The 11,493-nt window shown below is 37.6% G+C and overlaps 1 protein-coding gene across 1 annotated transcript; it reads left to right on the top strand.

Annotated features, from left to right (window-relative positions):
- Positions 1–6,364: 6,364 nt before the first annotated feature.
- On the top strand, positions 6,365–7,946 carry LOC115666233 (germin-like protein subfamily 1 member 20). The gene is made up of 2 exons (XM_030588002.2): positions 6,365–6,518; positions 7,241–7,946. The coding sequence occupies exons 1-2, from the start codon at positions 6,392–6,394 to the stop codon at positions 7,795–7,797; spliced, it is 684 nt and encodes a 227-aa protein (XP_030443862.1). The 5' UTR covers positions 6,365–6,391; the 3' UTR covers positions 7,798–7,946.
- Positions 7,947–11,493: the final 3,547 nt, after the last annotated feature.

Genomic DNA, 11,493 nt, shown 5'->3' with positions numbered 1-11,493 from the left:
AGTGTGCTGAGTGCAAGCGTGCGAAAATGCATTGATGAGGCGTGAGCACGCGTATGAGCACGAGCATAAGCATGACATGCGTTGTGACCAAGTAATGTGCGCATGTGTTGCGTTTGGGTCCTATGTTTTATTCTTGAATTGTAAGTGCCTAACTTGCAGGGCAAGGTGAGTATTGGATTTGGGCCCGAGGGCCTAAGTCAATTATGGCTTGATTGGTGTGTTGTTTAGTGCTCGTCAGGAGGTGCATGTTAGCCTAGCTTAGGTTTAGGGAACCTACTCACTGAGATTCATTCTCACTGTTGTTGAAAATCAATTTTTCAGACCCCCGGCCTTGAAGATGACAGGCGTACCGATACATTTTGGGAGGAGCCCCGGTTAGATATAATGCTTGACCACCAAGCCTCGTACCCCCCCTTTTTTTTGATGTTGGTGGCTGTTGACCCGCTTTTGGTTTTTGAGCGTGGGCTGTAAATGGATGTTGGATATGGTTCCCAGTATCAATGCAAGTGTATATTTGGTCTTGTTGGTTGTTGTGCGGCTATCCTTGGTTAGATGGTTTTAAATTGTTCGGGTGTTGTAATGCTTCCGCATGTGCCTTGTACTCTGTTTGAGCGTCGGGTCGGCGACGCGTCCTGGGACGTCGCACTTGAATCGACCTTTGCGAGGGATGTGGCGCACCGTGGGGTTCGGGGCGTGACACGAGTAATTTCTTCCCCACATGCTGAACATATAATTTTCTGAGTAGCAGAATCTCTACATAAAATATGACTTTTGACCCTCATGAACGCTCGAGTCACAAGAATTAATTGTATTTCATTCGATTGAAATAATTATTTTTATGATTATTTAGGTTGATATCTATATTATGTATCATTCGTTAGTCACCAAAGTGGCTGAATTAGAAAGTTTCTCATAGACGTCAAATTAAATAAAATTCAATTACCCATGTTATGTGATGCTACCAATGAGATGACATGATGTTATATATATTGTTTATCATGGGTAATTTGAAGTTCATTGATTATAAAATATTTAAGGATCACCCAAAGTTTGATCGGTTAATTTTATAATCATGAACATAATAGTGGTTAATTAGTATACTTGGTTAGATATGTTTAGCATATCCAAAGATACCAAACGTGTCTAATTGGAGTATATATAATTACCAATTGTGTGAACTTCAATTTAAGCACCAATTAATGATAAGGGGCTGTTTTTTGGCTTCATCTGCCCATAAAAATTGGCAGAGGTTGAAGGGGCTTTTCACGCGATAATGCATGTCCCGAGTAATTTCTTCCCCACATGTTGAACATATAATTTTCTGAGTAGCAGAATCTCTACATAAAATATGACTTTTGACCCTCATGAACACTCGGGTCACAAGAATTAATTGTATTTCATTCGATTGAAAAAATTATTGTTATGATTATTTAATTTGATATCTATATTATGTATCATTCGTTAGTCACCAAAGTGGCCGAATTAGAAAGTTTCTCATAGACGTTAAATTAAATAAAATTCAATTACCCATGTTATGTGATGCTACCAATGAGATGACGTGATGTTATATATATTGTTTATCATGGGTAATTTGAAGTTCATTGATTATAAAATATTTAAGGATCACCCAAAGTTTGATCGGTTAATTTTATAATCATGAACATAATAGTGGTTAATTAGCATACTTGGTTAGATATGTTTAGCATATCCAAAGATACCAAACGTGTCTAATTGGAGTATATATAATTACCAATTATGTGAACTTCAATTTAAGCATCAATTAATAATAAGGGGCTGTTTTTTGGCTTCATCTGCCTATAAAAATTGGCGGAGGTTGAAGGGGCTTTTCACGCGATAATGCATGTCCCGAGTAATTTCTTCCCCACATGCTGAACATATAATTTTCTAAGTAGCAGAATCTCTACATAAAATATGACTTTTGACCCTCATGAACGCTCGAGTCACAAGAATTAATTGTATTTCATTCGAATGAAATAATTATTGTTATGATTATTTAATTTGATATCTATATTATGTATCATTCGTTAGTCACCAAAGTGGCTGAATTAGAAAGTTTCTCATAGACGTCAAATTAAATAAAATTCAATTACCCATGTTATGTGATGCTACCAATGAGATGACGTGATGTTATATATATTGTTTATCATGGGTAATTTGAAGTTCATTGATTATAAAATATTTAAGGATCACCCAAAGTTTGATCGGTTAATTTTATAATCATGAACATAATAGTGGTTAATTAGTATACTTGGTTAGATATGTTTAGCATATCCAAAGATACCAAACTTGTCTAATTGGAGTATATATAATTACCAATTATGTGAACTTCAATTTAAGCACCAATTAATGATAAGGGGCTGTTTTTTGGCTTCATCTGCCTATAAAAATTGGCGGAGGTTGAAGGGGCTTTTCACGCGATAATGCATGTCCCGAGTAATTTCTTCCCCACATGCTGAACATATATTTTCTAAGTAGCAGAATCTCTACATAAAATATGACTTTTGACCTTCATGAACACTCGGGTCACAAGAATTAATTGTATTTCATTCCATTGAAATAATTATTGTTATGATTATTTAATTTGATATCTATATTATGTATCATTCGTTAGTCACCAAAGTGGCCGAATTAGAAAGTTTCTCATAGACGTCAAATTAAATAAAATTCAATTACCCATGTTATGTGATGCTACCAATGAGATGACATGATGTTATATATATTGTTTATCATGGGTAATTTGAAGTTCATTGATTATAAAATATTTAAGGATCACCTAAAGGTTGATCGGTTAATTTTATAATCATGAACATAATAGTGGTTAATTAGTATACTTGGTTAGATATGTTTAGCATATCCAAAGATACCAAACGTGTCTAATTGGAGTATGTATAATTACCAATTATGTGAACTTGAATTTAAGCATCAATTATGTTTTATGGTTGTACATTGTTGTATCACCCAAATGAGAACTTCGATGTACAGTTAATGTTATGTGTTTAAGTTATGACTCAAAACATTAATATGTGAGCATTCGATGTATTTTGCAGCATCTGTTTTTGTTTTTTTTCATTCGCAAGCTTCGTCTATTATGAAGTTTAATGGGCTTAACTTTTCTGAATGGAGTGAACAAGTCAGGTTTCACCTAGGTGTTCTTGATTTTGATTTAGCACTCATGAATGATAAGCCCGTTGTTCTTATTGCATCCTAACAAAAAGAGAGTATTAAGGATGATCAATATGCTTGTCCCTAAAGCATTTCTTTTGAATTGTATCACATTTGGCACGGGAGTAAAAGAGACAAATACTTGTGAAGAGGGGGGAGTGATTCCGAGAGCTAGTGGGATTGAGTAAGGTGTGGCTCCTAGTAAAACTTTTAAGATTTTGAAGGGGACAATAACAACGAAGTTCCAGCTGCCATGGTCGAGCTGGACGAAGCTCAAGCAACCGTGGCCAAGCTCAAGGAAACTCGAGTGGTTATGGTAACGAGTTCAATGAAATTCAAGTGGCCATGGTGGTGCTTGACAAAACTCAAGCGACCATGGGCAAACTCAAAGAAGCTCAAGCTACTATGGCCATGAGCTTCATGAAGCTTGAGTGGCCATGGCTGCGAGCTCGAAGAAGCTCCCGCTGCCATGGCAATGAGCTCCAAATCTCTCTCTCTTGCTGTTTTGTTTTGTTTTAGTTTCTATAGCAAATGTGGCAATTGCACATAAATTTTTTTAACGAATTATAACAGAACGTGTCTATTTCGACGTCCGATTCAACAATCCGAATGTCTATGTCAGCCAATATCGACTGATGACAGAAAAAGTATAACTAGAGTATTAATTGTCACATTTTTAAAAAAAAATACAGGACAGTTTTGAAAGGAAAAAAACGTAGACGAATGGTCTTGACTTCGGGGGGAAAGTGGAGGGAACAACCGTACAAACTGTTTCAGTTTCATGAAAAAGTTTCGTGATGTACGAATTTCAATGTAATAAGAATTCGATGTTTGCTAACCCCTCCACTCGAATTTTTATCTTTTGTGATTGATTTCATTTCCTAAAAACCGGCCAAAGACAATGAGCCTGGCACTCGCCTCATGAATTTTTACGATACACATTGTTAGTTGCGCTAAAAGTTTAACTATGTCCATATATATAACAGAAATCTGGTTACCGGATCAGAATTATAAAATCCATAAAAAAGAATATATATATCTCCGAGCTCAACTGAATCCTATTAAATGATTCCCAACATAGTCTTTCGTCCTAATAGCTGAATAACTTGAAAAAGATTTAGAATGAATGGAGTGAGTAACCATAGCCTAGTGAGTAGTACATCTTTTCTAAAGAGATCGAGTATTCACTATATACATATAAAGCAATACCATAACTCATTTATCCAAAATCCAGAATATAGTATACGTATAAGATAAAAAAAAATTATATCCTTCTAAGAAAGCTTTATACATATAAAAATACTCATTTCCTCAGTAATATCAAAGCAAATATCAATGATCCAGTCCATTGATCAATCTCATCAACTCACACATCAATGTTCTATTTCATTGGTCAATCTCTATCAAGTCAAACGTCGATGGTTTATTCTATATACTAATCTAATGCTTAATATCTAACTATAGTCACGACGCTTATGACAAAGGCGACTAAGTTTATCCTCTTGGCTAGGTCTCCACTTATATCAGTCGATGGTTCGACATAGAAGGATGTCCTCTCAATAGCAAGCATACTTACCTCCTTAATGGTTTCTAATCATAGTGACATGTGCTTAATCCTCATTGTTCAAAAATCCCACAATCAAAACCACAATTCATCTCATAAACCGGTTTCACAAACCGAATTATATCACGGTTCACAACTCAATTTATCAAATAGAAATGCATTTCAAAAATAATTTTACAAATCAATGCATATTACCTTTCACAAACCATACTCAAAGTAGAGCTTTTTGTAATTCTTTCACAAAAAAGTTTCCTAAACCCATTTACAGGTAATCAACTCAAACTGTAATCAAAAGATAACTTTCTATTTAAAATAGATAAAACCGTAGTAAATGCTCGATCCAGTTTTAAACGACCAATCATGCCATTTTGTAACTCATAACATATTTAATATATATCGTTTTCGAAATATGAGCTTACAAACTCAAAGAAATAAAACCACGCACCTTTAAAACCAAACAATAAAGTTTATTCGAACTGGCGAACTCGCAATTCTATCATATAAGCGAGAAATAACATCAAAACCAAGTAAAAAATTATCTCAACTACAAATCGGCTAAACAAAGCTTAATATCTAACACAACAACTCTTATGCGCCAGTTAATCGCTCACCCAAAGCGATCATTTAAAGGCATACGTGACGCGGAGCTCGCACGCGAAACTCTAAAATTTTGCTCCAACTAAAACGTTACTTCAAATCAATTCCCATAAAAACTCATAGCTCCACAATGCTCTAATTCATGATTTCCATGTAATTCCACAACTTAACAACTCAAAAATCGGACTTCACAGTTCAAATTTCACATAATTTCGAATTTGTGCCCTACTTTTGAAAACTACAATGATTATAAGAGCGAACGGCGGGAATACTTATCGCGCTTTGCGAATCGAAGTAAATCCGACTTGGCGAACTCTCCACGGTGTGTGCGCACGAGATTCCTTTTTTTCTTTCCCGTTCTTTCTCTTTCCTTTCTTTCTTCTTCTTTTCTTTCCCACTGTTCTGCGTGATCTCCTTTTCCTTTTATACTAAGCTTAGCACTTTTCCATTTTTCTTTCTTTCTTTTATTTATTTGGCGCCCACTCTACAGCCACGGTACTTGGTTGTGACGTCAACTCCGTCACCATGGGTTTGGAACTTTCATGGCCGAAGATCGATTAACTGACTTGTAATACCCCAGATCTCATCTCGAAAGTTTATCGTAACGTTTACTTCAATTTCAGAATTGGACAAGGATGAATTTGTTACTTGTCAGTACTAGTATGCCAAAGCAACACGGCATTGGAATGACCCCAATTCAAGTGTGCTAGAGTGACAGAACTTAAAAAATAGAAAAGATCGGATTGCATGGACATATGAAGCAGAAACAGGTAGTCCGTCGTTTTCGCATTAGGAGATTGAGGTGATATGAGTTGATGATGAGAAAATTAATTGAGTTTTGAGTGTAGCTGTTGGAAAAACTGTGCTGACTCGAATATGAATGGACAATGGCTTAACAACTAAGACGTTTCTTTTTGTCAATGTTTCTGTGCTTTGCGGAGAAAAATATGACTTGTGCCTGAGTTCTGCCATCTATAAATAGGCATCATTTTTCAAAGCAAGCGTCGAGAGTAGAAAAAAAGAGGAAGAAGACAGAAAACATCCAAAATGATGAAGAGCGTTCGACTTTCCGCCAGTTTCGCACTCTTGGCTCTGGTGCTGTCCTTCGCCGACGCCTATGACCCAAGCCCCCTGCAGGACATCTGTGTGGCTGTCGGCGAACCCAAAAATGCTCGTAAGCTCGTCTTTCCCTTCCTTGGTACAACAATGCGATTTAGTACATTTTGCTCTTGTTTTCGGAGTAGTCCTTTAAGAATGATATTCTTAATGGGTGCACTGGGGAAGCTCTCAAGGCATTGCAATTGATGTTTTCAAACGAGACATTGAGTTAGACACAGGTCATAAACCCACTTCTTAACCCATTTATCAATAAATGGATCATAAATAGGTATAAACATAGTGTTAAATGGGTTATAAATGGGTCGTAAATGGGTCATAAATGGTTTATGACTTATTTAAACTCTACTTATCTCTCTCGCCCTCACTCAATCTCGTGCTCACTCACTCACTTTGCACTCTTATATCAATTTGGGTATGAGTTTTCCTAAATTTAGTTAAATATAGAAGTGTTTTAGCAATATGGGTCGGGTTGGGTGTGGGTTGGATATGGGTTGGGGCGGATATGGGTTATTATATTTGTATTACATGAAAATGAGTTAAAACGGGTTCAATGAGTCTATTTGGGTCGGACCATTTTTGACCCGATCCAAATCCAATCCGATCCACCCGTTTGACAGGTCTACATTGGGTACACTAATTTCACACAAAACAAGACAATTAAGTTAACAAAAAGATAACATTTCTCATTCTCGGTGTGACCTTATTGTATCCTAACATGTGCCTCAAAGGTATATGTCAGCAACAATTTCCTCTTAACAGAAACTCCTCTCTATGCAGTGTTCGTGAATGGAAAGTTCTGCAAGAACCCCGCTCTTACCACAGCAAACGACTTCCTCTTTTCCGGCCTCCAAGTTCCTAAAAGCACGGCCAATCCCGTTGGCTCCACAGTCACCACGGTGTTCGTGGACCAGCTACCAGGACTCAATACCCTCGGCATTTCCATGGTTCGTATTGACTTTGGAATAGGTGGTTTAAATCCTCCGCACACTCACCCTCGTGCGTCCGAGATTTTGCTCGTTCTGGAGGGCACCCTCTATGCGGGCTTTGTCACGACCAACCAACTGAACAATACTTCCTTTGAGAAAGTCCTCCACCCTGGAGATGTCTTCGTTTTCCCGTTCGGGATGATTCACTTCCAGCTCAATGTTGGAAAGACCAATGCAGTCGCGATCGCCGCTCTAAGCAGCCAAAACCCAGGAGTCATGACTTTAGGCAATGCATTGTTTAACGCAAAGCCGCCTATTTCCCCTGAGGTTCTGGCCAAGGGGTTCCAAGTGGATGAGAAGTTTGTTGAGAAACTTCAGAAGAAGTTCTGGTTCTACAATAATGTCTGAGAAATGCATCTGACAATGTCGTCATCTCTGTGTACTTGAATAAAACCTGAAGTCTTCTGATGAAGTTCCTAGTTCAAGTATGAAGAAAGTTTCCTTCTGTCACATCTTATATTGATTTCAGGATAATAAGACTGTTGTTTTCTACACCATTTACTTCTTTGCGGTTATTGTGAAGAACTTATTTTATGGAACCAAGACAGAAAAAGACAGCGAGCTCGTCAGTAGACTCTACCATGTCAGAAGATTTCCAACCTGAATGCTTTACAAGCACGAATTGCTAATAACCATTGCCAGTTCTGCTAAGGCTGCATAACCAACTAATAATCAGTAACAACGAAACTTCAGTAGTTTCAAGGATCATGATGCTGCGTTGAGTTTATTGGGAATGAAGCCACAAAGCATTCCTGTTTTATGAGAATTTGTCATTGCTATTTGCTTGCAGTGTGTACTAGTTTGAGATATTTGATCCACCACTTTGCGTCCCTTTTTACTTCCAAGTTCTGTTGTACATGTTAGTTGGGGTTCTCAAATTGCATTTTCTTTAGATTGTGCTCACCATTGATTATACCCTTTCGCTATGTACATAATCTATGAACGAGAGGAGGTCTTCTTAATGAGTGCTAAAGTAACTAATAAGAGAAATGAAAAACAGAAAATGAGAGCTAGCTATGATGTAGGTTTCCTCATACATATTTTACGGCAAAAGAACACTACAAGTGCCATAACTTGTGTACGGTGCTCACTTTGGTTCCATAATTTTTTTTTATCACTTTAGTGCTAAATTTTTTGAAAAACGATAACTTAAGTGCTAAAATTTTTGAAAAACGATCACTTAAGTGCCAACTCCGGTGCCGTACACAAATTTTCGCCGGAAATCCGACGTGGCATTTTTTTTATTAATTTCTGAAGCTGACGTGGCTCACCGGAGATTGGCACTTAAGTGATCGTTTTTTAAAAAATTTAGCACTTAAGTGATCGTTTTTCAAAAATTTTAGCACTTAAGTGATTGTTTTTCAAAAATTTTAGCACTGAAGTGATCCAAAAAAAACTTTTGGCACTTAAGTGATCGTTTTTCCTCCGATTTGGCACTTAAGTGAGCCGGCGAAAATTTTTGGCACTAAAGTGAGCGCCGTACACAAGTTATGGCACTTATAGTGTCCTTTTGCCCATATTTTACCAAGTTCATTTTGCATTATTGCTGAACAATGATCATAATCATAAGGGTATATCTGTGAAATAAATTGTTTGCATGGATGCTGGCCCCTGATAGTAATTAGTTATGGATGATTATTAAGGTTGTTGGTCAAGTGTTAGGAAATGGGAAATCCTCAAAATTCTCTACTTTAATCAGTTTTCCAAGGTATCAATACTATATGTGAGTCATGTGACCAGACAACTAAAAACTGTAAGTATTTCAAACAAAAAAGGAGAAGAAAACTATTAGGAGCGCGTAGCATAAACTCGATATCTTTCACCCGGGAAGATTACCAAAAGCGTGTCCGAGCATATTAACATATCCAGTTGGACCCACGTTCTAAACCAATTCTCCGATGTGAGATTTTTCTAACACAACTCAGCTATATTGTCACGCCCCAAATCCCAACAAGTACGCAACATCCCTCCGAGGTCGTCAAGTACGCGAGATCCAGGACTTGTCGCCGACCCAAACCGAAACATTAGCGATTAAACGCACGTGGCAACGAATACAAACTCTCCATACAACATACAATTTAACAGGATAGTCAGGAAAACACTTCACATAAAAACCAGCAAGTCATTATAAGCTCACAAAGATAACTCAAGGAGGTTTACACAATTACAAGACTCACACGAAGCCACTTCCAAACGAAGCCACATATACAAAAGGGAGGTTAACTTAAACTCCTCTACAACAGGGCATCCAAAAGGATGATACATCCAATGCCCAACATCACCCCAGAACTCCGAACCGCATGTGACGATTACTCATCATTCCAAGCCTGAAAAATGTTTAACAACGGATGATGAGATAAATCTCAATAAGTAACTACCTAAGCCTCACTTAGGCTAACGCGTACCTCTGAACAATCCTAATCATGCAATACCGACGTCCAACATGTCATAACAATCACAGGCGCTCTTACCTCGCCTCGGCACATACGCAAGCCCTGGACGTTAGAATCCCGCCATAACATGGCCAATTGCTCATCAAGCTTGTACGACGCAATTAAAGCCATAATTATGCATAACACGGTTAATAATCTAGACGTGCTCATCAATTAACTTAGGCAAAGCATTCCCCAATTCAAATCGCACTCATTAAGTCCAGATTATTAACGACCCCTCGGGCCACCGAACTCCCGCCGGTCTTTTGGCGTAACCAGGCATCGTCCCGCTATGTCGGCGATGGCAACGTTGGGGATCGAACACCTCCCGGTAAGCCGGGTACCCAATGGCATTCCACTTACAAGCATCGATCCGGCCTCTTATACTATGTTAGGCAAGCATTATACTATGTTCACCAACTTGTAAGATTCTTTCAAAGCAATACGTGTGTGCTAAGATAAAATAATGATTAGGGGCCCTTTTTTGGCTTCATCTGCCTATAAAAATTGGTGGAGGTTGAAGGGGCTTTTCACGCGATAATGCATGTCCCGAGCAATTTCTTCCCCACATGCTGAACATATAATTTTCTGAGTAGCAGAATCTCTACATAAAATATGACTTTTGACCCTTATGAACACTCGGGTCACAAGAATTAATTGTATTTCATTCAATTGAAATAATTATTGTTATGATTATTTAATTTGATATCTATATTATGTATAATTCGTTAGTCACCAAAGTGGCCGAATTAGAAAGTTTCTCATAGACGTCAAATTAAATAAAATTCAATTACCCATGTTATGTGATGCTACCAATGAGATGACGTGATGTTATATATATTGTTTATCATGGGTAATTTGAAGTTCATTGATTATAAAATATTTAAGGATCACCCAAAGGTTGATCGGTTAATTTTATAATCATGAACATAATAGTGGTTAATTAGTATACTTGTTTAGATATGTTTAGCATATCCAAAGATACCAAACGTGTCTAATTGGAGTATAAATAATTACCAATTATGTGAACTTCAATTTAAGCATCAATTAATGATCAGGGGCCGTTTTTTGGCTTCATCTGCCTATAAAAATTGGCGGAGGTTGAAGGGGCTTTTCACGCGATAATGCATGTCCCGAGTAATTTCTTCCCCACATGCTGAACATATAATTTTCTGAGTAGCAGAATCTCTACATAAAATATGACTTTTGACCCTCATGAACACTCGGGTCACAAGAATTAATTGTATTTCATTCCATTGAAATAATTATTGTTATGATTATTTAATTTGATATCTATATTATGTATCATTCGTTAGTCACCAAAGTGGCCGAATTAGAAAGTTTCTCATAGACGTCAAATTAAATAAAATTCAATTACCCATGTTATGTGATGCTACCAATGAGATGACGTGATGTTATATATATTGTTTTTTTTTTTGGTAACCGAGGATCCGCGACCATTCCCTGGGGACGAGCCCGCACAGGTAATCGGGACTCCTATACCTCGGGGGAGACTAGCCCAACAACCCACCGCCAGGGCCCCCTACTTAAATTACGGAACCGAGCGGGGATTCGAACCCAGAACCTCTCTGAGGGAAGGAAAGCGCCCACC

This window comes from Syzygium oleosum, unplaced genomic scaffold, assembly GCF_021117445.2.
Source record: "Syzygium oleosum isolate NSW1041296 unplaced genomic scaffold, Sole_v2.1 Sole_v2.06, whole genome shotgun sequence".
Classification (NCBI taxonomy): Eukaryota; Viridiplantae; Streptophyta; class Magnoliopsida; order Myrtales; family Myrtaceae; genus Syzygium; species Syzygium oleosum.
This window is presented reverse-complemented; position numbering and strand designations above follow the sequence as displayed.